This window comes from Vulpes vulpes, chromosome 14 (genome assembly GCF_048418805.1).
Source record: "Vulpes vulpes isolate BD-2025 chromosome 14, VulVul3, whole genome shotgun sequence".
NCBI classification, from domain to species: Eukaryota; Metazoa; Chordata; class Mammalia; order Carnivora; family Canidae; genus Vulpes; species Vulpes vulpes.
In genome coordinates, this window is record NC_132793.1 from 48470124 (window position 1) to 48497954 (window position 27831).

General features: G+C 47.4%; 1 protein-coding gene across 2 annotated transcripts in view; it reads left to right on the forward strand.

Annotated features, from left to right (window-relative positions):
- The window catches only part of EPB41L4A (erythrocyte membrane protein band 4.1 like 4A), a 176910-nt gene that overhangs the window by 71384 nt on the left and 77695 nt on the right, over nucleotides 1–27831 (forward strand). The window contains exons 2-5 of one of the 2 annotated variants that reach the window (XM_072736582.1): nucleotides 679–783; nucleotides 3527–3690; nucleotides 9775–9826; nucleotides 20698–20776. In XM_072736582.1, coding sequence (XP_072592683.1) covers nucleotides 3667–3690; nucleotides 9775–9826; nucleotides 20698–20776 — 155 coding nt within the window. In that variant the 5' untranslated portion in view covers nucleotides 679–783; nucleotides 3527–3666. The remainder of the gene's footprint in view (nucleotides 1–678; nucleotides 784–3526; nucleotides 3691–9774; nucleotides 9827–20697; nucleotides 20777–27831) is intronic. The other variant, XM_072736581.1, reaches the window with a different exon arrangement.

Here is a 27831-nt window from a genome sequence, read left to right on the forward strand (position 1 = left end):
TCCCTGGGGAAAGCCTGCTTCGCCGACAGCATGTGTGATTTCTCGGGCCTTCTCTCCCTCCAGTTGTACCTGTGCGACCCCTATTCCCCCGGCCAGGTAATATGCTGTCACTGGGAGTTAACCTATTGGCTCTCAGCCAGCAGCCGGGGGATGTTCCCTTTGTATCTGTGCTTACGTGCAGGAGATAAAGTAGGATTTCTTCACCAGAGCTTCTCAGGACATTAACTTCAGCCACTTTTTATCTACGGGTTAAAAATAAAAGCCGTAGCTATTGTTATTTTAATTCTGCGTCTCTGCTGTGTTAGTTGTGAGAGTAACAGCAGTAGGTGAAAACTGGTCTTTGAATCGAAAGAACTGTGGTATTTTAACCACAGTGAGTGGGTTTTAAGGAATCCATCAGATGCTCTTCACATAAGAGATTGTCTTTATTAAGAGAAATTTGTCCTGAAGATAATTTACAATCTCCTAAGAAAAAAGGCTTATGTTAATTAAAAACCCACTGCAATTTAAAAATCATTTTTCAAGGGAATTTCTTTAATACACTTTATGTGAAACCCTACTTTGCTTTGTAATCGAGGCGGAACCGAAGGAACTGCGGGTGCAGCTAATAGAGGACAGGCTGGTAGGGACTGCGGCCCGCCTCGTTGGAGAAACTAAGACTGTGGATTATTTTTGCAGAAGTCAACGAAAGGCTCCGTTGTCCTCGACCACGTGTTCCGTCACGTAAACCTGGTGGAGATCGACTACTTTGGGCTGCGTTACTGCGACAGAAGCCATCAGACAGTGAGTACCGCGCCTCCCTCCGAGGCCACGTGTCTAAACATTTCAGCCTCTCTTGGGCCTTCCCCGACGTGTTTTTAGGCACATCGTTTCTTCGTAACTGGAAATGGCTTCGGGAACTTTGAACATGTTTTTCCTTACTGTCGCTTTTTGCGTTTTTTTTCCTCTTTTGCCAAAAGTGTAGAGTCAGGTGTGCGCTCCTCTTTGCAGAACACGTCCCAGGTCTTCCTGTCTGCACCCCTGTCAGAGAGGACGTTCCCTCTATGCTGTTAGGAGAACCGAATGAGCCACTGAGACAAGTCGGGAGGCAAGTGGCTGGTCTCGCGGAGCCGCAGTTACTGCTCACCTGCCTTTTGGGAAATAAATGGTTAAAGAGAAAAAACACAGTGTACAAAGGTGCTTATCTAAGATTTAGAAGCTGAATGAGTAACTATAAAATAAATAAGTAGCAGTTTCCGCTCATGGGCTTGAAGGAGTAAGGGTAATAAAGGAAACCAAAGCTTTGGTGTTCGATGTTGATCGTGAGGATATAGCCTCTTCCTAGCTGCTTGGATGGCAGAGTTGCTAAGATGCTCACGATCTTGGCTGGTGGACGCTGTGTGGTGTCAGGCTGAACAGCTACTTCTTCAGTAATGAGCAGGGGACAAAGACTTTGGAGGTGACAGTTTGGGGTATGAAAGGACATTCACCGGTATCTTTAGTTCAGTGTAAGGATGGTCTTACCCTCCAACACAGTCTTACTATGCAGAGCACTTCCACGCCCACCTTAGAGACCCCGTTTGACTTCTACTTTGTGTGTTACTCAATGCCTGTTGGGGTCAAGATTTCCTCTTCCTACTTCATCAGTTCTCCGGGTCTCCATGGGGTCATGCAGGGTCTGTTCAGCGAGGCACCTGATGGTCTGGGTGGGGTCTTTGTGCCCTGTCACAGGAATGTGCTAGGGTGAGAAGAGACGCTCTTGACGGTGGTAACTTGTGGAGCAGGAATAAAAAGTGGGGTGTGTGTTGGTTGGCTTTCCATAGGAAGGAGAGGCTTTCTAAAAGCAAACGGCCATTAAGGCACACTTCAAGGGAAGGGAAACGGGCATCTTCAGGAGCGCCCAGACTTGTGTCCTGCACAGGCTGTAGGTCAGGGACTGTGACTCTCTACTCAAAGGTTGAGTTGAAGGCTATAGAAGCTGTCTTGCATTTCGTTCATAGTTTTGAAAGAACATTTTTCCTAGTAGAGAAAACTACTGTTTCCTGATCTTATCTAGTATGTCAGACTTCGCTGGAAAGATTGACTGTCTTGCTAAAATTATGTACACCTTATCTCTCTCTCTCTCTTTTTCAAACTTTGCAAAGGAAGAAAAATATATATGAAAAGCCAGAGAAAGAATTTCGATTGAGCCACCCAGGCGCCCTGCCAGAGAATTCGAACAATGGACTGTATCATTGCAAAAAGAATTAGCAATTGGTATTGATTCACAGTTTTCTAGGGCTTATATTAAAACCAAATTTTTTTCTCCTCTTACCTTTATTCCTGAGGGTTGGCATTTGTGATATGGTTGCAATGCAGGTTTTAGAAGAAATTACAGTTCGAAGGAGAAAGCTCTTGTCATGTTTTTTGGATACTGTAAGAGCATCAGGTGTGCAAATCACATAAAACTATTCTTTGCCTCCTGAGTTTAGTTCTTTCTAGTGAACAAAGACAAAATAGAGGTGATTTGTAGACATTCCCTAGTCTTTTCATGTTTAAATGTATTGTCATAAATGTATATATAAATATACTTAATATATACTTATTTTTAATATATATTATTGTTATATATAATATATATATATATATATTTAACTGTAAGAAGCTGTAAGGAGGTCATGAAAACTTGCCCCTCTCCCAGGTAATCATCTCGTCAAAGCGTACTGGAGGGCTGATCGTGTACCAGGGTAAGAAAGGTGGTTCCGTTACTGATTTGCTTCTCTTGGGCATTGAGGCAGAACTAAGGATTTCCTTCAAGGAAAAGGCCAATGAAGGCCCTTCATTCCAGAAGAGCAACCACCCAAGGCACAGCTTTGTTTCTAGGGACGTTGTCAATGAACCCAAATCCTATTTCTCTACCTTTTCTCTGTGTTAGTAGGAGCAGGCCCACATAGCTCTCCGTTACTTACGGCAAATGTTTAAAGAATAACCCTGTGTTAGAATGGCTCAGGATGCAGTGAAAAACTTTTGTCTTTAAAAATAACGATTTCCATGAATATGCCTGAATTACAATCCATTAGATTGGATTTTGTGTATTGGTTTGCTCCTTTTCTGCATCAAAAAGTTTACTTTTAAAGCTTTGTAACCATCTTTAAAATAAGATCTATGTGGAAAAGACTTTGAGGCCCTAAGAGAGACGTCTTAGGTCAACTCTTGAGGCAGATAAAGAGAAGGAGAAGAGCTAGGGGTAAAAGGAAGAGAGACACCAACAGGAAGCCCCAGGTTCCTGTTCCCCTTCTCCCTGGCAGTGGATCATGCCTTGAGGCCAAACTGTGTCTAGGTGTGAGCGGAGGGCGTGTCCCTGGGACACATGGACCTCCCAGGAGCTGGGAACTTGTTTGTCCTGGAGGAGCAGGGTAGCCAAGAGGCTGGATCTAGATGTGTCATCACCACCACCACCCATCACCATCCTCGTCGTGATGCACCAGAAACTGTGGAACATTTTCATATGCTGTCATTACGTGCTCAAAACAACTGTGCAAACTAAATATTATCACCCTTCCGTCAGCAATGAAGAAACGGAAGCTAAAAAGGTTAAGCCACTTCCCCGAGGTCAGACAGCCAGCAAGTGTTAGGACCGGAATTCAGACCTGAGTCGTCATGTCCCCGGCACCTTCAGCCACTATTGTATCCTGACTTGGATGCAGGATGGAAAGGTCCTACAGACTTAAGGTACTAAGGGCTTCCCTCTGTACGTAATTTGCATAAGATTTGTTGAGAGGAGTTAGATGCTATTTTCCAACAAGCTGACTTCTCAGATTGACCTGGGCAAGAGAGTTTATTTAGGCCTCGTATTTATGCCTTCATGTAGTTGCTCAGTAGCAATGCAAAGAATGCCTGATATGTGCAGGTCCGATGCTAGAGCCTTCTCTGTTTTTCACATAGTCTCCGGAATTCAGGGGAAGGGGAGTTTGCTGTCTGGAATATTAAATGAAACATACAGGTTTTCTTAGTTGGTTTCATAAAACCAAGTCCTGGGAAATTCATGCAACAAATGCATAGGATTCAGGTGTCACCTATGTGTGCAGAGTAACAGCGAGGCAAAAATAAGCCTGGGTAGGGAGAAGCTCTCCATGGAGAGAGCTGACTTGGTTGGTGTGGGGCACGCTGGGCACCATGGTTTCTTCACTTCGTAGGTTGGGTCTGTGAAAGACCCTCTAGGAAGTGAAGACATGCTTCTTGAGACTGAATCAACACCGTGCTGCCTGTGTTACTTTAGGCTTATTGTATCAGACAGGTCCTTAAAGAGTCACAGTGGGGTTCACGCACCGTGGTTCCTTTCCCTAAAGACAAACGGAGAGCACTTAGCGGCCGCATCGCCTGCTTTCTGCTCCGCTTTGGCCTGTGTCGTCCTGGTTCTGTCTTGATCCACACTGGTCTGTGCAGTGGATGTAGCTCTTTGTTTTTTGTTTTGTTTTGTTTTTGTTTTTTTTTCAATCGGGGCCTTGGTTCATCAGAACAGAAAATTCCCAGCCTGATTTAAGGTAGATGAGAGGGATTATATGAACACATGTAAGAGTCAAAGAGTCCCTGACTCCTTGAAGGAGCCTGCCACTTACTAGCTGTAAATATTTACAATTTCCTCAAGTACCGACCCTGGATGTGGAACAGCAGAGCTCCCGGAGTACCTGCTGCCAGCTTCACGGCTCGCTCGGCAGAAGCACCGTCTCGTTCTCGGCCTGAGGCCTGAAGCTCCGCAGCTCACCGCGGTGTGGTTTGGCCTCGATGGGTCCGCAGCCTTTTCTTGGCTTAGCCTCCCAGTCCCCAGCACCTGTGAACGTCACCGTACACAGCAGAAGGGACTTTGCAGGTGTGCCTCAGGGTCTTGTGCAGGGAGATCACCCGAAGTCATTGGCGTAGGATCACTGTAAGGAGAAGTCTCCTTCTACAAGACGGAGGGAGCATCACAGTGGAGGCAGAGGGCAAGGCTGTGTGATTACTGGAAGGGCGCCTTGATCCAGAGGGTGCACGCAGCTCCTAGTGGCCAGAAAAGCAAGGAAGCAGGTCCTGCCCTGGAGCTCCCAGAAGAAACGCAGCCCCGTGGCTGAGCTGGGCTGCTGTAACAAATCACCCGAGACTGGGTGCCATGAACACGGTATATGGATTTCTCTTAGTTTGGAGGCTGGAAAAATGAGATTAGGGTGCCAGTGTGCTTGGGTGAGGGCCCTCTCCCAGGTTGTAGACAGTCTAATTCTCCTTGTGACTTCACGTGGCAAAGAAGAGCACTTGGTCGCTCCCTGACCTCATCCTGTGAGGCGCTAAACCCGTTCGTGAAGACTCTACTCTCCTGACCTAATTCTCTCCCAAGGGCCCCACCTTCAAATTCTAGCATATTAGGTATTTGGATTAGGATTTCAGCATATGGATTTGGTGGGGAAGGGCACCAACATTCCAGTCCGTTGCACCCAATGAGACCATTTTGGACTTTTGACCCTTGAGAATCGTAAGATGGTAAATTTGTGTTGTTTTAGGCCAAGTTTATGGTAATTTGTTACAACTGCAAAAAGAGACTCATACGCACGGGTACAGTGGGAAGCATTTTATTTTTGTTTGCTCAGTGGAAATACAAGGGCTTTCTTGTTTGGATTCATCGATTCGGCAGAAACCCGAAAGAGGGTTATTTTGCCTCGATGATAATAGTATACACCCTCCTGCAGGCACTCAGGAGTCGCCCATGGTTAGGGCTGTGCATGCATCCCCAGGTGTCTGTGAGCAGTATCCGTGGCTTTTCCAAGATGAGTTAGGTTCCTTACTCTGGGAGAGAGATGATGAGACCTATTCATGATGGGCAGCGAGTTGAAATTACAATGCAGACTGGGGAATTTGAAATGACTCGGAGGCTGGCAGACACTTGAGCCTCCCTTTGGGTGTTCCGAAGCTGCTATAAGTAGAACAGGTAAGTGCCTTTGGAGTCACAATACAAGTCTGAGTCCTGAATGTTCAAGTCACGTATTTTTTTTTTTTTCTGCATGTTGAGGAGAATAATGCCTCCTCTCCCTGCTAACTCTCGAGATGGTTACGGGACCAAATTACAGAAAACATGAAGGCTCTTTGTAGATTATAAGGTGTGGAATCTAGAGAAGGGCTTTCATGTCGAAGCTAGGCTGGAGGAAACTACTGCTGGTGGTACTTGTTTAGAAAGGTGGAGGATGGGGATCCCTGGGTGGCACAGCGGTTTAGAGCCTGCCTTTGGCCCAGGGAGCAATCCTGGAGTCCCAGGATAGAGTCCCACGTCGGGTTCCCTGCATGGAGCCTGCTTCTCCCTCTGCCTGTGTCTCTGCCTCTTTCTCTCTCTGTCTATCATAAATATATATATATATATATATATATATATATATATATATATATATATATATAGTGGAGGAGGGGAAAGGAGGAAACAGTCGGGAGGATAGAAGAGGCAAGATCAAATCTGCTCCGGACTCCTGAAGACCTCCGGAGGTTTCTGAAGATGCGCCGAATTGGTATGGAAGGCAGTAATGAGAAGTGCGATGTCCCAGAATTGCTTCTGGCTTCAAAATGAACAGTCGTCCTGTCTGACTTGGGGGCTCCTGTACAAATTGCTGTGTCAAGGGCAGAAGTTCGATATATAGAGCTTTTCTCAGGATATGGAATTCAGCTTGGCTTTGGGGACCAGCGTGTTGGATCTCCTGCCCCACGACTTCAGGGGTCAGGGGTCGGGGGTGGGGAAGCTTAGAGATGCACTGGCATGTGACTGTCTTCTTCCCCCCAGGGACCTCCTGTCTCCTTCATCGACACAATAGAAACAGCCAGCTGGTAGCTCCCCAGCTCCTTGGTCCTCTGCACACACCCACCCTTCCTTCCCGTCTCGTGATGCAAGAGCCCAGTGCCCCCGGCCTGGGTCTTACCACCTCTTTCCTGTATCTCTAGCTTCTCCCGCATTTCACTCCTTGCGCTCAGGGTCTGGGCATGCTCAGGTCCCTCCCAGCTAAAGGACCCCTACCCCACTCCCATGCACTCATCCGTCTGCTGCCATATTGATCCCTCCGTGTCACACGTCACGTGTGACCACGAAGCATGGTCTCCACTTCCCAAAGCCTGTTCATTCCTAAACCTCTCAGGGTTCAGCGTCGGTAGCCATCCCGGCACTGGAACTGTCCTCAGGGGCTCTTGCCCTTAAGTCCAAGTGATACTTGGAGCACTTACCTTTCTTGACCTGCGGGTTCAATCGACCCTGATGAGTCCTTGAAAATCTCATTTTGCTCCCATGAGAGCAGTTCCCCTGTTTTCCCCTTTTCAGGTTTTCTTCTGCTTAGCCCTATCTAGTCTTGATGATGACTTTTCCTTTGCCTCGTCCTAAACACCATAATGGTTTTGTCAGTCATTTTTCCGACGCACTAACTGGATACAGGCCGTGTAAGGTGTCTGCTTCTGGCACTATTCGTCCCTGAAATAATTCCATCAAAAATATGAAACCGTGTGCTTGTCTGTATCCTTCCCACTGCCCCCAAACACTCGGAGTGTTACTGAGCAGAGATGGCCCTTCTGCTGGGCGCTAGCAGGCAGGCCCCGCTGTGGGTAAAGGGTGTTCTTTCTTGAACCCTGATTTCACTGTATTTTGCAGTGTGAGGTTTCACTTTCTGACCTCATGTTCTGGCAAGTGTCCATAATGACTGATAAGATGTGTGAGTGATGATGTGAGTTCTCTGTGTTGGAAAGGACGACAGGAAGTCTGTCCTGCTGGATTATTACAGATTGAGACTTTGGTAGTCAGGACATGGAAACAGCTTGAGCATCTATCAATGGATGAATGGAGATGTGGGATTTTTTATATATATATACACACACTCGTATGTCATGGATTGATTATAGATGTAACACACATACAGGATGGAATATCATGCAGTTGTAAAAATGGCATATTTCATAGGCTGCTTGTGACAACATGGATGGACCTTGAGTGCATTGAGCCTAGGGAAATAAGACAGAGGACGGCAAATACTGTATAATCTTACGTATACGTGGAGTCTGAAAAGCCCCCTGCATGTGCACCTTCTCTCTCCAATCAATCATCAATCAATCAATCGATTGATTCTTTAAAAAAATAAAAAAAAAAAAAATAGAAGCAAACACCAGGCTCCTAGATGCAGAGAACAGACTGGTGGCTTCCAGGGCGTGTGGAGCGGAGGGGGTTAAGGTGGACAGAAAGTGAGACCTCCCAGTTATGAGGTCTGGGGATCAGTGCTCAGCATGGTGACTGCAGTGGATTCCGCTGTGTTGGTCCTTTGAGAGTTGCCGGGAGGGAGGCTCTTAGAAGTTCGTATCACGAGAAAAACAACTGTGAGGGGTGAAGGCTGTGACTTATTCTGACCTCAGACCATTACACTGTGTAGCTTAGACTGTGCTGGAGCCCCTGCCCGGGTGGAGCTCTCATTTCCCACTGTCAGGTATGCTGCACTCTCCCACCTCCTCCGTCAGCTCCATATCTCTATGCCTGTCGAGGGCTCAGGTGATCCCCCAGGTGCATCAAGGGCTCAGGTGATCCCCCAGGTGCATCTCCACCCCACACGTCTCAGAAAGCAGGAGCAGACTCTTTATCCAGACTGTCTGCAGTCATCTATACCCCACCCCCAGGGACGGCTGTACGGCATCGGGCGACCCTCCTGACTTTTCTGTGCCTCAGTATCCCCATTTATGAAGTGGTGACATTGATAGTAGCCGCTTTAAGGGACGGTAGTCAGGCCTCCAGAAGCCTGCAGAAAACATGCAGACCGGGGCTATCAAGTGGTGGAAAGTATTGGCTCTAGAGTAAGAGTGTTCTTGCACATGTCTCAGGTGGGATCTGCGATGCGGCATGTTCAGAACCGACATCACCAGCTCACCCTCACCCTCCAGACCTGTTTGTTTTTTTTTTAAGATTTTATTTATTTATTCATGAGAGACCCAGAGAGAGGCAGAGACACAGGCAGAGGGAGAAGCAGACTCCCTGTGGGGAGCCCAACGCAGGACTTGATCCCAGGACCCTGGGGTCACGCCCTGGGTCCAAGGCAACAAGGTCAACTGCTGATCCCCCCAGGCTTCCCTAGACCTGTTCTTACTTAAAAAACATCCTAAGGGTACTGATGTTCCAGATTTTTAAAAAAACTATGTGCTCTGTGATGTGATGAGCCCTGGGCGTTATATGCAGCTGATGAATTGTTGAAAACTGGAATGCTGGCTCATTGAATTTAAATAAAAAAACCCCTATGTGCTCGTGTTGAAAATTTTAGGTCGAGAATAAAAATTGTATTGATTTAGATACAGAGTCTGGGACGCCAACGCTCGGCTGCTGCGCTGAGCGCCTCTCCTTGGTGTCCTGCAGCCCCTTCCTGGTGCCCGTTGGTGCTGCCTGGAAGGGGTGGGATGGGGAGCGAGGAGGATGAGCGCATCCCAGGAGGAGCAGCGGGTGCAGGGCCGACGGGGGAGGGGGGGGGGGTGGGGGGGGGTGGGGGGGGCGGGGAGGCTTTGCAGACAGCCTTCGCCAGCACCTGGGTGTTCCTGACCTGGGTCGCTAGGGGAGCGTCCTCGAGGGCCTGTGAGTGCTGTTCCCTCCTCTGCTCCTTGCTGAGCATCGACGTCTTGCTCTTGGTGTCCGAGCTGCAGCAAGCTCTCACCTGCATTTTTCCATGCATGTGATAAGCCAAATATTTATTATTTCAATGTCGTTTAAAATAACACTTTGCAAGCATGCTTGAAGTAAAGGCTGTTGAAAAACAACTAATGCGTACAATTTTACCCTTTTTCCCCCCCTCACAGTATTGGCTGGATCCTGCAAGAACCCTCGCTGAACACAAAGAACTGATCAACAGTAGGTATTTCGTGTTAATTTTGTTCAGGGGTGTTGGAGGTACTGTGGCGTCCTGGGGTGACTGGGCGCGGGGCCCCGGGGATGAGCTCGGGCCCCAGGGTGGGGATGTGGGTGTCGTGGGCGCGGCCAGACTCCCCCTCTAACCCTGGGGATGTTTTGGTCGATACGGACTCTAAGTACATCACATCTTCATACTCCATTTTGCCCGCCTTTGACTTGCCAGGGATTTTAGAACTTTTTTTTGTCTTTATATTTTCACCTTAAAAAGAAAAAGGCAGAGAGGCATTGATTTGAAGAAAAGGGTCAACCACTGACCTTCCAAGAGCTGGAGCTCCTCAGGGTCGAGAGCATGTTGTGTCTCGCACGCTCTGATGTGCCCTTGTGTCCCGAGGGCTTTCCATGGCTTCGTGGCCCCCTGTGTTTTTGGGGGCCCCGGGTCTTACCGGCAGGGATCTTCTGCAGTCGCCGGGTGCCACATTGAGGCCATATATTCTGTAACTACGGCCTCCGGGGCCCAGGTTTCTGTTCACAGGGATGTGCGCATGTGGGTCCCTGCGGGCCGGCCCTGGGTGTGCAGCAGAGTCATCTTTTTTTAAATTATCTTTTTATTTTTTATTTTTTTATAACTATTAATGAAATTTAATATTTAATCATATTTTAGTATTTCATTATATTAATTTCATCAAGGTCAGATACTTGAAGTGGTAAGCATCTAATTAATCAGCCTAAACATATCTGTGAGAAAGATGCAGGGTCTTGGGTTGAATTTGCTGGGTCAGCATGTGGAATTTGAGATCTAAATGTCATCTTTCCTAAAACACCCTTCGAAAAATTCAGTTGGTTATATTTAGAAAACAAAACAGGAAGCATCTTAGAATAGCAAAATCAAATCTATTGTGAATTACTGTAAATACAATACAAATGTGGCGCATACAAGATCGAAACACAAGAACTAATCAAAAAAAGGGACAGGAATTTTAGCATACAAAAATAACTGGCAGTTTTTAGAATTTGGTAGTACTATTTTGTAATGAAACATGGATATTTATTCACATCTTATATTAGTTGCTAGAGCTGCCATAGCAGAGTACCGCACCCTGGTTGGTATAAGCAACAATCACTGTTTCCCACAGTTCTGGAGGCCAGAAGTCCAAGATGAAGATGTTGGCAGGTTTGGTTTTGAGGCCTCTCTCCTTGGCTTGGTGTCCTCACATGGTCTTTCCTCTGGTTATACACATCCTTGGTATCTCTTTTTCTCATAAGGACCCGAGTCCTATTAGAATAGGACCCCAACTCCATTGGCCGCATTTTAACTTAATCACCACTTCAAATAAGTGATGGCCAAACATGGTTACCTCCTAAGGTGTTGGAGGTTGGGATTTGAACATAATGAATTTTTGGAGAGCATGATCCGCCTATAACAACATCCTTCTCTGTGACTGATTCTTCTGGTGCCTGCCTCCTCTTTTCCAGACCCGATTCCAATTATTGGGGTCAAGCAGTAAAGCTTACAACCTGTGTCTCACAGTGGACCTGAGAAAGCAGCAGGGACCAAAACTTAGAGGAAGAGCTTTATGATATTAAATTTGCAAATGCCATTATCCTCAAATCCCTGCCATTTTTCGCTCTGGGCCACAGGCTCCCCCTTAATTGCTTGGAAGAATTTGACCACTTCTTTTTTTTATAATAAATTCATTTTTTATTGGTGTTCAATTTGCCAACATACAAAATAACACCCAGTGCTCATCCCCTCAAATGCCCCCCTCAGTGCCCGTCACCCACTCACCCCCACCCCCCGCCCTCCTCCCCTCTACCACCCCTAGTTCGTTTCCCAGAGTTAGGAGTCTTTATGTTCTGTCTCCCTTTCTGATATTTCCCACACATTTCTTCTCCCTTCCCTTATATTCCCTTTCACTATTATTTATATTCCCCAAATGAATGAGAACATATAATGTTTGTCCTTCTCCGATTGACTTACTGCACTCAGCATAATACCCTCCAGTTCCCTCGACGTTGAAGCAAATGGTGGGTATTTGTCGTTTCTAATGGCTGAGGAATATTCCATTGTATACATAGACCACATCTTCTTTATCCATTCATCTTTCGATGGACACCGAGGCTCCTTCCACAGTTTGGCTATTGTGGCCATTGCTGATAGAAACATCGGGGTGCAGGTGTCCCGGCGTTTCATTGCATCTGTATCTTTGGGGTAAATCCCCAACAGTGCAATTGCTGGGTCGTAGGGCAGGTCTATTTTTAACTCTTTGAGGAACCTCCACACAGTTCTCCAGAGTGGCTACACCAGTTCACATTCCCACCAACAGTGCAGGAGGGTTCCCCTTTCTCCGCATCCTCTCCAACATTTGTGGTTTCCTGCCTTGTTAATGTTCCCCATTCTCACTGGTGTGAGGTGGTATCTCATTGTGGTTTTGATTTGTATTTCCCTGATGGCAAGTGATGCATAGCATTTTCTCATGTGCATGTTGGCCATGTCTGTGTCTTCGTCTGTGAGATTTCTCTTCATGTCTTTTGCCCATTTCATGATTGGGTTGTTTGTTTCTTTGGTGTTGAGTTTAATAAGTTCTTTTTTTTTTTTAATTTTTTTATTTATTTATGATAGTCACAGAGAGAGAGAGAGAGAGAGGCAGAGAGAGAAGCAGGCTCCATGCACCGGGAGCCTGACGTGGGACTCAATCCCGGGTCTCCAGGATCGCGCCCTGGGCCAAAGGCAGGCGCCAAACCGCTGCGCCACCCAGGGATCCCCTAATAAGTTCTTTATAGATCTTGGATACTCGCCCTTTATCTGATACGTCATTTGCAAATATCTTCTCCCATTCTGTAGCTTGTCTTTTAGTTTTGTTGACTGTATCCTTTGCTGTGCAAAAGCTTCTTATCTTGATGAAGTCCCAATAGTTCATTTTTGCTTTTGTTTCTTTTGCCTTTGTGGATGTATCTTGCAAGAAGTTACTGTGGCCGAGTTCAAAAAGGGTGTTGCCTGTGTTCTCCTCTAGGATTTTGATGGAATCTTCTTTCACATTTAGATCTTTCATCCATTTTGAGTTTATCTTTGTGTATGGTGCAAGGGAGTGGTCTAGTTTCATTCTTCTGCATGTGGATGTCCAATTTTCCCAGCACCATCTATTGAAGAGACTGTCTTTCTTCCAGTGGATAGTCTTTCCTCCTTTATCGAATATTAGTTGACCATAAAGTTCAGGGTCCACTTCTGGGTTCTCTATTCTGTTCCATTGATCTATGTGTCTGTTTTTGTGCCAGTACTACACTGTCTTGATGACCACAGCTTTGTAGTACAACCTGAAATCTGGCATTGTGATGCCCCCAGCTATGGTTTTCTTTTTTAAATTCCCCTGGGTATTCGAGGTCTTTTCTGATTCCACACAAATCTTAAAATAATTTGTCCCAACTCTCTGAAGAAAGTCCATTGTATTTTGATAGGGATTGCATTAAACGTGTAAATTGCCCTGGGTAACATTGACATTTTCACAATATTAATTCTGCCATCCATGAGCATGGAATATTTTTCCATCTCTTTGTGTCTTCCTCAATTTCTTTCAGAAGTATTCTATAGTTTTTAGGGTATAGATCCTTTACCTCTTTGGTTAGGTTTATTCCCTATAAATGGTTTGGTTAGGTTTATTCCCTGTAAATGGGATTGACTCCTTAATTTCTCTTTCTTCAGTCTCATTGTTAGTGTATAGAAATGCCACTGCTTTCTGGGCATTGATTTTTGTATCCTGCCACGCTACCAAATTGCTGTATGAGTTCTAGCAATCTTGGGGTGGAGGCTTTCTACGTAGTGTATCATGTCATCGGCGAAGAGGGAGAGTTTGACTTCTTCTTTGCCAATTTGAATGCCTTTTATTTCTTTTTGTTGTCTGATTGCTGAGGCCGGGACTTCCAGTACTATGTTGAATAGCAGTGGTGAGAGTGGACATCCCTGTCTTGTTCCTGATCTTAGGGGAAAGGCTCCCAGTGCTTCCCCATTGAGAATGATATTTGCTGTGGGCTTTTTGTAGATGGCTTTTAAGATGTCGAGGAATGTTCCCTCTATCCCTATGCTCTGAAGAGTTTTGATCAGGAATGGATGCTGTATTTAGTCAAATGCTTTCTCTGAATCTAATTAGAGGATCATATGGTTCTTGGTTTTTCTCTTGCTGATATGATGAATCACACTGATTGTTTTACGAGTGTTGAACCAGCCTTGTGTCCCAGGGATAAATCCTACTTGGTCATGGTAAATAATTTTCTTAATGTGTTGTTGGATCCTATTGGCTAGTATCTTGTTGAGAATTTTTGCATCCATGTTCATCAGGGATATTGGTCTGTAATTCTCCTTTTTGGTGGGGTCTTTGTCTGATTTTGGAATTAAGGTGATGGTGGCTTCATAGAACGAATTTGGAAGTACTCCATCTCTTTCTATCTTTCTCAGCTTTAGTAGAATAGGTATGATTTCTTCTTGAAACGTTTGATAGAATTCCCCTGGGAAGCCATCTGGCCCTGGACTTTTGTGTCTTGGGAGGTTTTGATGATTACTTCAATTTCCTCCCTGGTTATTGGCCTGTTCAGGTTTTCTATTTCTTCCTGCTCCAGTTTTGGTAGTTTGTGGCTTTCCAGGAATGCGTCCATTTCTTCTAGATTGCCTAATTTATTGGCGTATAGCTGTTCATAATATGTTTTTAAAATCGTTTGTATTTCCTTGGTGTTGGTAGTGATCTCTCCTTTCTCATTCATGATTTTATTAATTTGAGTCTTCTCTCTCTTCTTTTTAATAAGGCTGGCTAATGGTTTATCTATCTTATTAATTCTTTCAAGGAACCAACTCCTGGTTCTGTTGATCTGTTCCACAGTTCTTCTGGTCTCGATTTCATTGAGTTCTGCTCGAATCTTAATTAACTCTCTTCTTCTGCTGGGTGTAGGATCTATTTGCTGTTTTTTCTCTAGTTCCTTTATGTGTAAGGTGAGCTTTTGTATTTGAGTTCTTTCCAGTTTTTGAATGGATGCTTGTATTGCGATGTATTTCCCCCTTAGGACTGCTTTTGCTGCATCCCAAAGATTTTGAACGGTTGTATCTTCATTCTCATTAGTTTCCATGAATCTTTTTAATTCTTCCTTAATTTCCTCGTTGACCCTTTCATCTTTTAGCAGGATGGTCCTTAACCTCCATGTGTTTGAAGTCCTTCCAAACTTCTTGTTGTTATTTAGTTCTAATTTCAAGGCATTATGGTCTGAGAATATGTAGGGGACAATCCCAATCTTTTGGTATTGGTTCAGACCCGATCTGTGACCCAGTATGTGGTCTATTTTGGAGAAAGTTCCATGTGCCCTTGAGAAGAATGTGTATTCAGTTGAGTTTGGATGTAAAGTTCTGTAGATATCCGTGAAATCCATCTGGTCCAGTGTATCATTTAAAGCTCTCATTTCTTTGGAGATGTTGTGCTTAGAAGACCTATCCAGGGTAGAAAGAGCTAGATTGAAGTCACCAAGTATAAGTGTATTATTATCAAGGTATTTCTTCATTTTGGTTATTAATTGATTTAAATATTTGGGAGCTCCCACATTCGGGGCATATATATTGAGGATTGTTAAGTCCTCTTGTTGGATAGATCTTTTGAGTATGAGATAGTGTCCCTCTTCCTCTCTCACTACAGTCTTCCGGGTAAATTTTAGTTTATCTGATATAAGGATGGCAACCCCTGCTTTCTTTTGAGGACCATTCGAATGGTAAATGGTTCTCCAACCTTTTATTTTCAGGCTGTAGGTGTCCTTCTGTCTAAAATGAGTCTCTTGTAGACAGCAAATAGGTGGGTCCTGCTTTTTTATCCAGTCTGAAACCCTGCGCCTTTTGATGGGGTCATTAAGCCCGTTCACGTTCAGAGTTACTATTGATAGATATGAGTTTAGTGTCATCATATCTATTCAGTCCTTGTTTTTGTCGATTGTTCCACTGAACTTCTTCTTAAAGGGGAATTTTAAGAGTCCCCCTTAAAATTTCTTGCAGACCTGGTTTGGAGGTTACATATTCTTTCAGTTCCTGCCTGTCTTGGAAGCTCTTTATCTCTCCTTCCATTCTGAATGAGAGCCTTGCTGGATAAAGTATTCTTGGTTGCATGTTCTTCTCATTTAGGACCCTGAATATATCCTGCCAGCCCTTTCTGGCCTGCCAGGTCTCTGTGGAGAGGTCTGCTGTTACCCTAATATTCCTCCCCATAAAAGTCAGGGATTTCTTGTCTCTTGCTGCTTTAAGGATCTTCTCCTTATCTTTGGAATTTGCAAGCTTAACTATTAGATGTTGAGGTGTGGAACGGTTTTTATTGATTTTAGGGGGGGATCTCTCTATTTCCTGGATCTGAATGCTTGTTTTCCTTCCCACATTAGGAAAGTTTTCAGCTATGATTTGTTCAAATACATATTCTGGCCCTCTGGCCCTTTCAGCGCCCTCGGGAACCCCAATTATATGTAGGTTTTTCTTCAGGCTGTCATTTATTTCCCTTCATCTAACCTCATGGACTTTTAATTGCTTGTCTCTTTTTTCCTCGGTTTCCCTCTTTGCCATCAACTTGTCTTCTATGTCACTCACTCGTTCTTCCACCTCGTTAACCCTTGTCATTAGGACTTCTAGTTTGGATTGCATCTCATTCAATTGATTTTTAATTTCTGCCTGATTGGATCTAAATTCTGCAGTCATGAAGTCTCTTGAGTCCTTTATGCTTTTTTCTAGAGCCACCAGTAGCTGTAAAATAGTGCTTCTGAATTGGCTTTCTGACACTAAATTGTAATCCAGGTTTTGTAACTCTGTGGGAGAGAGGACTGTTTCTGATTCTTTCTTTTGAGGTGAGGTTTTCCTAGTCGTTTTGCTCAGTGCAGAGTGGCCAAAAACAAGTTGTATTGGGAAAAGAAGAAAAAGAGAGAGAGAGAAGGAAAGAAAAGAGAAAAAGAAAAAAGAAAAAGAAGAAAAAAAGGAAAAAAGAGAAGAAAAAGAGAAAAAGAAACAAAGGTGAAAAAAAGGGGGCGTGGGGGAAGCAATCAGAAATCGAAAAGAAAAAAAAAAACAAAAAACAAAACCCATGGGGGAGTATCTTCTGATTCTGTATACTTTAAGTCCCTTGACTTCCCCTGGAACTTGTCCTTCTAGCTGGTCTTCTGGGGGAGGGGCCTGCTGTGCTGATTTTCAGGTGTTAGCACTTGGGGGAGCTGCTCTGCCCCCTGCCTGGTGCAGGGTGCAGTGGGGGTTGTTTACCCCGTGAGGCCCCAGGAGGAACAACCGCAGTGGCGGGCCCAGCTCTGCAGCCCTGGAGTCAGCTCCCGCAGTAGCTCTGGGGCTCTCCATCTGCAGGGCCTGGAGGCTCCGGGGTGGGGCCACTGATCTGCTCAGCTCGGGGAAGGATCGTCCTCGCTGTCCTGGGCCCTCCCGGCCTCTGCCTGTCCCGGGGGAGGCCGGGTCCTGGGCTGTGTCCCGGCGCCCTGTGCTCCGGGGCCTGTGCTGCTGGATTCGTGCTCCCGCCCTGCAGCCCCCTCCGCAGAGCTGCCGCCCGGGCCCCCCGAGCTGCTCCGGGTCCCGCCGTGCGCGCTGCAGCCCTTAGGGAGCTCGGCGCACTCTCCCGGGGTGCAGGTGCCTGTTAGTGTCCCCGGGAGCCCGAGGGCATCCCCGCCCTCCTGGGTCCTGCTCCAACTCCCTGCGGGCCCCTTTCCACCGGGAAGGTTGGTGCAGCTCCTGTTTCTCCGGGACGGGGCTCTCCTGTCCTGGGGACACTCGCCCCGGCCTCAGCCCGGCTCCTGGCGGGGCCCCTCCCCCTTGGAGGCCTTTTGTGTCTTTATTTTTTTTTCCCCATCTTCCTACCTTGATAGAGGCGCAAGCTCTTCTCACTGTAGCATTCCAGCTGGTCTCTCTTTAAATCTCAGGCTGAATTTGTAGATTTTCAGGATGGTTTGAAGGTTATGTAGGTAATTTGGTGGGGACAGGTGACTTGGGGACCCTACTCTTCCGCCATCTCGCCCCTCCTCCTAAATTATCTTTTTAGAGGTATAAAACATTTGACACAAAATGCACCACGCAGCTGTTGTGGGGTGGCGTTAAATCCTCCGTGCCACTGCTGGCGCCACCTCCCCGGCTTTCCTCCTGTGCAGGGCACCTCTAGACACTCGAAGCCCTATGCCCCGGGGCAGCGGCCGGCAGTGAGGCAATTGCGGCGGCCTTCAGTGCCCTCCTTCGGGCCATGGCCGCGCGCCTTGGTGACTCCTGGGTCCACCCTGCGGCCCGGCCTCTGCTCCTCCGACAGTGGCCACGCCGGGGTCTGTTCAGGGGGTCCTGGGCGTCGGTGCCTGGCCTCCCAGGGCAACGGCTTCAGAAACAGGCTTGCGGGCCGGCGGCGACAGGCTCGGGGTGTCCCCTGGCTTGGCCTCGTGGCTCGGCTCTGCTGCTCCATCCACCGAGCCCCGTTCTGGTGTCCCTGGATGCACAAGGGCACGTTCTTAGGAGGGGGCGGGGGTGACACCAGTGTTGCCCGTGCTCCCACTGCACAGCCTCCCTGGTGGGTTTTTTTTTTTTCTTAAAAAAGGGAGACATATATATGGAAAGAAAATGACCACTCTGGTTAAGCGTGGACTGTAACTTTCTCACGCACATGCAGGAATAAATATGCAAGGGAGGAGTGTGCTACACAGCCTGGCGGGGGGACTCCCTTCGCCCCCCGAACCATCGCACCTTACACTCGAGACCTATCCCAGCGTGATGTGTGGACTGTGCCTCGTGGAAGCCGGGGCCTGGGGGGCCCAGTTCTCCCCAAGGCCGGCCGGTGTTAGTCGTTTCTGTTGTATTCTTCTGGGGGGAAAACATATTTGAATAGCTGACCTTCTTTTTTACCAAAAAGGGATCATACCTCTGGCGCCCGAAGGCGATGGCACATCTTTCCCAATCAGCACCCAGTGCCCCTCTGCCGTGTACTCGGTCGTGGGACCGTATGTGTGTGTTGTGTAGACCTCAGTGGTCCTCCCACTGCTAAGCATTGACGTTCCGAGGCTCTACCGATTTTTTTGTGTCTTGCTTTCAGGCGGATACATTTTTTGTACTTTTTGCAATACTAGTAGGTGGGTGGTTTTTTTCTTTCTTTTTTTAAAATTTTTTCTTTTATCTTTTTTGGGTTTTTTTTTTTAACCATCGGTTCTATCATGGATTTTTCTTCATTGTGTAAAAAACACGTGTTGTAGAAAACATGAAAAGTGGGGAAGTTATCAACAAATGGAAATTGTGCATGACCTCACTAGGGATAAGAACAGGCAACATCCTCAAATATTTGATCTTTTTCCCTGTGTCTATGAACACTTAAACCCATAACCTGCACAGATATCTGCAGACTTGAGGTCCTGCTGTTACACAATTCTCTGTCCTGTCTTTAATTTTCTATTTTCTTGTGCTTTTAGAAGTTCTTACTATGATTTTTTTAGACTTTATTGAGGGGGCGCCTGAGTGGCGCGGGTGGTTAAGCGCCAGACTCTTGGTTTCGTCTCAGATCAAGATCTCGGAGACGTGAGATGGAGCCTGGTGCTGGGCCCCATGCTCCGCATGACGTCTGCTTGGCATTTCCTGTCCCTCTCCCTCTGCCCGTCCCTTCCACGTGAGCCCTCACTCTCTTTCTGTCGCCAAAATAAGCACCTACATCTTTTAAAAACAACAAAAAAGAACTTTATTGCGGTACCTCTAATGTATAAGAATGATACACATTAAAGATGCAGAACTTGATGCTTCAATACACGTGTTCAGCGAGGGAAGGTCAGCAGGCAAGTTGAAGATGTAATGTGTCCCCTCTGCATAGTGGGCGTGTGTGTGTCATGGGAGCAAGAAGATCTATGATGCGTCGTCTTAGCAGGTCTCAGCATACAGCTCGGCCCCCAGAGCTGATTCATCTCGTGTGACCGAGACTTGTAGCCGTTGGCCAGCACATCCTCGTTTCTCCCTCCCACTTCTCTGGTGCCACCGTCCTACCCTCTGCATCTGTGCGTGTGACTCCTTTACATTCTGCATGGAGGTGACATCGGGCGGTTGTGTTTTTTTTTGTGTCTGGCTCGTGTCACCTTCGTAATGTTCTCCAGGTTCATCTGTGTCCCCTCACATGGGAAGATTTTCTTCTTTTTTTCTGGCTATATACTATTTTATTGTGTGCGTGTTACCCTCACCTACACACACACATGCTCAACCATGCAGAAGTGATGATAAGGCATCGACTGGGTGTATATGCATCTATGTTCATTCCCCTGGTGCACCGACGGACGCTGGGCTTGCTTCTGTACGTTGGCCATGGTGATTAGAGCTGCGTGAACAGCGGAGGGAAGACACGGCCTCGGGATCCTGGCGTCCTCTCCTTCGGATAAGTGCCCCGTAGTGCGATGGCCCGATTGTGTGGTCGTTGAACCAGTTTGCGATCCTAGCCACAGCGGACGGGGCTCCCTTCCACTCACATCCTCCCCGACACGTTTGTCCTTTGCTGACAGCCGTTCTTACAGGTGTCAGGTGGTGATCTCGTGGTTTTTCATTTGCATTTCCCTGATGGTTTAGTGATGCTGAGCATCTTCTCATAATAAAAATAATTTATAATTATATAATAAATAAATATCTGTTGGACATTTATGTGTGTCTTCTTTGGAAAAATGCCTATTCTATTCTTTTGCCCATTTTTAAATTTTTTTTTTTTTTTGCTATTGAGTCATAGGAGCTCCTCGTGTATGCTGGATATTAACCCCTTATCCAATAGGTAGTTTACAAATATTTTTGGTGAGCATAGTTTTTAGTAATCGTAAATATCACTCTTCTACTTTGAGTAACTTATAACATGAAATTTAATTTCTGTTTCTTATTTTAGCTGGACCTCCATATACCTTGTATTTTGGTATTAAATTCTACGCCGAAGATCCGTGTAAGCTTAAAGAAGAAATAACCAGGTATGTATTAACTTTGCATTTGAACAGTACCTGTGCGGCATAGACTAAAGGCTTTATTTAATGTAAGTTGGGGTCAGACAGTGGGTGGGTGTCTGGCTTGCTTTGTAATGTGTCTCCACGAAGAGAGTTAAACTAGCATCACGTGAGGCAAATCAGCACCCGATGATGGATGTGTGTGGACAATGGCATGAACCCGGGTGACGTGATGATGGATGTTGCATCTGCTGTGATGGGATATTTCTGTATCATTGTTGTGAAGACTGCATTCAGCCTTTGAAGTCATGTGAAAGGAGTCATTGAACCGCGGAAAGGAAAGCTATTTTAGGGCTCGGGTTGCATGTGTAAATACAGGTTTGAACAGCCAGTTGTTTCTCTTTAATTGGTTATAGCTTACCTATCAGTGGTCCAGGGCCTTCACGTACCTGTGTAGGAAATGAAAAGATACTTGCTTTTAGTACAAAGGAAGAAAAAGAAAAACCCCACAATGTTTTACAATGTATTCCTTCACCTTTGTCATTAAATATTTTATTTTTTAAAAGATGTTATTTATTTATTCATGAGAGACACAGAGAGAGAGAGGCAGAGACACAGGCAGAGGGAGAAGCAGGCTCCATGCAGGGAGCCTGACGTGGGACTCGATCCCAGGACCCTGGGGTCACACCCTGGGACAAAGGCAGACGCTCAACCATGGAGCCACCCAAGGGCTTCGTCATCAGATATTTTATTTTGTTTAGGGCACAATCCCCAATTGGTATTATGTTGTTAAAGGAGTCCACGCCAACACGTGAGGGTGGCTTATGAAGGCCAGGCAGCCGCAAGCAGAAGGCTGTTCCGCAGCTTACGCCTTAAGTGGTCGGTTTTCCCAGTGACCTCCTGTCTCAGGCTCAGGGGAAGCCGAATGTGTTACTGGAAACATTGGAAATCACATCTTCCATCATAAGGGCGGCCTGTGGTTTTGTTCCTGTTCTGTCCTTTCATCTCTTCCTCAGACTGTTGACTTACACGGGAGGGAGAGGAGTGAGGGCTGGGTGGACCTTTCCTCGCGCAGTGCGCGACGAGGCCTCTCTTTCAGGACTGTGCCAAGCTGCGTTCATGTCTCCCACCACCACGTTGCTGCAACTGCTTGACCGGGGTGGGGGGAGGGGGGCACACCTCCGTGGGGAGGGGCCGCTGTGTTGGGAGGACGTTTGGGAGAGGGGTCATGTTTACCTTAGAGTTTCCTGAGTCGTCTCTGCAGTTGAGGGATTTCTGAGCTGTGGGCTCATGGGGAAACTGAGTCCAAGGGGTAAAAACATGCACACACATCAGGGTAACTCATTAGGAAATTGCAAGGGAATAACATTTTATGAAAACACGAGGAAAGCCCTTCACTTTCCGTGCCTCATGTTCCTTGGCTGTAAGATTGGAGACACCTGTCCCACCAGGTTTCGTAGGCACTGGAGGGCGCTGCGACTAACGTCGGCCTCGGGTCGCCCGTTGTGTCTGGGTCGGTAAGCGCCTGGTAGGCTTTCATCCTCTCCCGACTCTGGCAGTTCAGGGGAGTTACACCTTGAATGAGGGCTGGCTTCCCAAAGGTGCTCGGTTTATTGTTAATAGGGCGAAGGCGAGTGTCGTACGACACACGACTTTAAATCTGCTCGCCAGATCTTGATGAGCAGAACCTTCCCTTCAGAATCTACCAGCCCGTCAGGAAGACACGTAGACTTGTGTAACAAGCAGCCTCACGGCGTGTCCGTCACACCTGCTCTTCCTCAAATATCAGACAAGGTCACGTAGCCAAGAACCAGGTTGCGCTGTCTGTAAGAATTGGCTTCCATTGCCCAAAACACGTAGTTGAATTAGGTAAGTTGAAAGTGCGTCCAGCGTGATCTCCGTGTATAAGCTCTGCAGCGTGTCCTGAAGAGAAGGTCACCAGCTCGCATGGACACGTTCATCTAAGCGAGCAGATAAGGGAGCCAGTTGCGTGAGAGGAGTTTGGCAAAAGCAGAAACTACGACCCGAGCCCCAGATCCCGCGATGTCTGCTCATGGAGGAAGACCGTGCTCAAGGCCAGCATGCGTACGATGAGTATTGCTCCTGCTTCCGTTCTTTGGAAGGTTGTTCTCGCCTACTCGGTATTGGCGCTCAGGTGGTCACTAAGTTGTGGCATGAAGTAGTAACACTGCAGTGAACATCGCGACATGCCCGTGCCCGTCCTTCCACGTGCTTAGCATCCTTGACCGTCACGCCATCCCACGCGTGTTGTGCGGGCCTCCCCACCCTCGCCCGTCTGTTACTCCCCCGTAGTATTCCGTGATTTATATACCCCTGCCCGTGGGGATGGTTCTCTTTTAAAACTACAGATACCACCGGCCTTGAATTGTCTCAGGTACGTAGCCCATAGTAGACGCAGCCTTCCAGGAGGGTGTGGAGCTTAGGAAACAACACGAGAGGTGAGTGTGATACGCAGGGAAGTGAGGTCCCGGAGACGAAAAATGTGGAAGTGACTAGAAGCACACGAACATGGAGTAGCTGCTCAGCGGCCTGAAAGGTCTCGGAAACGAACAGGATTGGGAGACTACGAGGATGACTCTGCGTTTAGGACTCCTGTGCCCTGGCCTGAACCTTTTCTACAACATTCCTGCTGCTTCGGTCGGCTTCCTTGTAAACATGGTAAAGGCAGGGCACCTTCCTGTCTGGGGAGCGGCGGGAAATCCAGTGAGAAATCCTGCCGCTTCTGTTGTCGGCACCGGGTTTTCTTTCTGGGCTCGTGCAGAATGAACCCAACGTCTCTTCTCTTTGCCGACCGTCTAAATAGTCTATGCCCTCGTCTGTTAAATTTATTTTCAGGCCCGATTCAGACAATCACAAGAGCCGTCCACGTACTCTGGGTCCTTTATAGCTCTGTGTCCCGCGCGCACTTGGTAAGCGTAGTGAGTGGAGGGCGGGCTTTGGGGGGCACCCGGGAAGCTCAGCCAGTTGAGCGTCCCACTCTTGATTTTGGCTCCGGTCGTGGCCTCAGGGTCCCGGGATGGAGCCTGTGTCGGGCCCCCCTCAGCAGGGAGTCTGCTTGTCTCCCTCTTCCTCTGCTCCTCCCCCTGTGCGTGTTCTCGCTCTCTCTCTGAAATAAATCTTAAAAAAAAAAAAAAGAAAAAGAAAAGACAGGCTTCGGAGTCAGGCTGACGTTTGTGTCCATTCTCTGCCTCTCAGTAGTTGTGCAAATTTGAACAAGCTGTGTAACCTTCTAAAGTCTCGATTTTCTCATCCATAAAAAAGAAATCATTGTTTTCAAAAAGACAATGAGAGGAAGGGAGGGGGAGAGATGATGAGAGGAATGCATAGGGGGAATGCATAGGGTGCCAAGTGGTGACCGTGACACAAAAATGTGTCAGTGGGTGGTGGGGACAGCTAGAGTGAAAAGGATGAGAAGTAGTTAATGTTTTCAAGTTATTGACTCAAAAATTAGGGAGGAGAAGACCAGCGTGGAGCCCTGAGGTGGGTCTTCCAGCCTGAAATCAGCCCCTGAAACCCCACTTTATGGGTGTAGTTGTTCATTCAATTACGAATCCTACAGCAGCCCTGTTGCCTGTTTCCTGAGCTTGTATCTGAGGACAGAGTTCAGTCAGCCACCCGCCTTCGCTCGGTAGTGATGTGGAGCTGGGTGCTGCGGTGCTCTGGGTACGAGGGAGATGCAGCGGGGACCACAGGGAGGGGTCCTGTCCTCCCGGAAGGAGCGGCCAGAGCGACCGTGCACACTGTCCATTCCGTGCACACTGTCCTGTCTGCGAAATGAAATCTTAATGAACCTTTAAGGATCTAGGAACCGTTTCCAAAAAGGAAAATAATGTTCCAAACGAATTGTACCCGATGGGTACTTTCTAGTTTTTAAAAATAGGCACTTGCTTTTGATTTTGGTTTGCAGTGCTTTCTAGTTTTTTTTTTTTTTTTTTTTTTGGAGTTGTTTGCTTTTTTTTTTTTTTTTTTTTTGAGGCTGACCTTAAGCTAATCAATTATTTCTAAAATTTTATGACTCTAATATGGTGATCCCTGTTTTTCACTTTGTGAGGATTAGCTTGTTCTAGCTTCTTTGCCCCCCGACTGAGCTGCAGCTGCGCATCTGCTTCCAGAGCCCGGCCCTCCTTCTCTAACTGAACAGCGCAGTAGAGTCAGGAACGAGGGTCACCTTCTGGTAGGGATGCAAGAGGAATTTGTGGGTTCCAGAGGACTGCACACATGTAAGGTGATTGTTCCTGTATTTTAATCATCAGTGTTACCTCTTGAGGCAAAGGCGTTATTCCTGGTTTGGTCCCTCTTCTTGAGCATGAGCGTGCGCTCCCTCCACTGCTGTCCTCCTCGGGCCACACGCGCTGTCTCCCCTGTCCCCCCTTCGGCATCGCCCGTCACGACTGGGCTCCGGCCACGTGCCAGGCCCCATCTGTGCAGAGGCAGAAATCCATCCTGCCGTCCTCTTAGCTCATCTCCGTCAGGCACACTGGGCACTGTGGTCACACCTCCACGTGTCCCAGCCGCGCCTCCCATCCCTGGAGGGCCCACCTCAGGTGAGGAGGTTAAGGCACCCCTGGCTTCCGGATCCCAGAGAACTCTGAGGTTTGGGCTCTGGAACAGAACGGGGTCTCTCTGCCCTTTCTTCAAGCAAACCTCCTTTGCCGTCCGCTTCTCCCCAACACTTGTTAGTGGGGTTCAAGGGTTCGAGCGACCTTGGTGTCAGCGCAGTGCTCTTCAGGGAACGTGGGATAACTGGAGAATGCCTCCATTTTGTGCCAGAATGAGTCTGGAAATCGTCCCTAGTGAGTGGCTCATCTTTAGGGAGCATTTTCTTTCCTCCCAGTAAGGGCCCAGGATAACCAGGGCCACCCCATAACTGACCGTCCAAACCCGGACCCTTGGAGGGGAATCATTCACGCTTTCGCCTGTGTAGCGCTCATGAGCAGGGCTCTGCTGGGCCCACTGGGGTGCAGGCCCCCCTTGTCAAGACCAGAGACACACAAGGACGCGAGATCCAGTCAAAGCTTAGAGTGACAGAGGCAAACACTCAACAGCCCTAAATCTGTGATTTAAATAAAATATTAGACTGTGAGTCCCGTAAGATTGACAAAATAAGTCATATGAAGTTAGTTATGTATACGTTCAGCATATGAAAGTATAATTTTATTATATTCTAAATTTATCTTATAAAAAAGTAATATGATGCTTCCTGTGGTAAAGATTAAGCACACTTTTATTTTTCCAGAATTTTAAAAAAAGATTTATTTATTCATGAGAGACACAGGCCGAGGGAGAAGCAAGCTCCATACAGGGAGCCCAACGTGGGACTCCATCTCAGGACCCTGGGGTCACTCCCTGAGCTGAAGGCAGATGCTCAACTGCTGAGCCCCCCAGGTGCTCCAAGATTAATCAAATTCTTAATTAAAAATAGTTTGTCTTGATTTTAGTGGATTTTTTTTTCCTTAATGCACTGACTTTACGATCTCTGGTATCTTTGAGAAACAGGCTGTCTGGGGGAAGTTCGAACAGACCCCTTTTTTCTTTTTCATTGGGAATTTCTCAAAGACAGCAAACAATGTTGGGTGTTTTCCATTTTGGCCATCTGTCTCCTCACTCGTATGTCCATCCACGTCAGCAACTGCTTACTGAGAAGTTACTATGTCCCAGACCTGTGCACTGGGACTGTCATCCCCGATGGGATAGGGTCCCCGTTTCTTTCTCTCTGTTTGCCTTTCTCTCTGTGTCAGCTGAGAAGCTGTTTCTTCATCTCTGTCATTTTTTTTTTTTCCTTCAAAGCAAACTCTGGTGGATCAGGTCCCTCTGGTTCTGTGTTTGGCGAGTGATTTGACTGCTCAGTCAGATGTTATAAACGCCTTCGTAGAACAAGACAAGTGTGTGTCTGTGACCCATTTCCTAAAATAAATAAATAAATAAAATTCCACTTCAGGCAAAGAAATTCCCAGTTAGCAGAGAAAGTGTGCCACTGAATGCAGGTTTCCAGCCAGCACTAGTAACTCCGGCAAAGCGTCTCCTTAGTTCATATGCTCTTGCGTTTACATTCTGCTAATTGTGCTTCCCTCTGCTTTTCTCCTCTCGGGGAGGAGGACTGAGGATCGCAACCAAGGGCGTCGGTACCCAGGACGGGCGTCCAGGCCTGGGGCATGGTCGCAGCAGGCTGGGAAGGTGAATGAGGTCAGGGAGCGGCCGTGGTCACTGTCAGTGGTGAAAGACCTGGCTCAGGAAGCACAAGCCCTGTGAGCCTTTTTTTTTTTTTTTCCCACTGGTTGTTTGGAGTTTTACACTTGGTGCAAGACACACTGTTATGGGGTGTCAGGAAGGCGTGGGTGTGACTTGAAGAGGAAACAGTGGATCTTCTCGACTTGCTTTTTGGTGTTTTTCTGTAAAAGCACCCACTGGCCTATGCCTCCTGCAGCCGGCCTGCCTGGGGGAAGGCTGCAGATGGGCTCTGGGGCGCCTAGGGCCTGCCGACGCCTCCTGACGCTTGGCAGCCGCTCTCACTCAACCGGGCTGCTCGCAGCAGCTTCTCCTGGCTCCCAGAGCCACGTCACCAGGGCCATGAAGCTGGGCCTTGGGACGCCGGCCGTGTAGCTGTGGGCCACAGTGGGATTTCCTGTGAAAGCAGCCTCCGCGTGCAGGTGCATGTGGCGGGCTGCAACCGTGACCCCGGGCCCCGGAGTCCGTTCGTGGGGAGGCCGACCTAGGACCACGCTGCCCTTGCTTCTGCTGTCACCAAGGTCCAGACTTTATTCTGAGAGTAAAGTGAAGTCTTTAAAGCTTGTGTCTGTTGCTCATGGCCGTGATGGGATCCCGTGTTTCTCTTAGATTCCACTTACCTCTTAGGAGGTTGTTTGGAAGGGAGATAGGCATGAGTGACGCAGGGCACGGAAGGTCGTAGAAGCCCTGTGGACAGCGACCCGGCCCAGGCGACGGACAGGTGTGTGGATTCCAGAAGGCAGCAGCCCTGGGGGTTGGATGTGGGCGCAGGTTATATGTCGCTGGGTGGTTTCTCCTGCTTGGACCCCTGCAGACAGTGCTGCCCCCCTGAATGG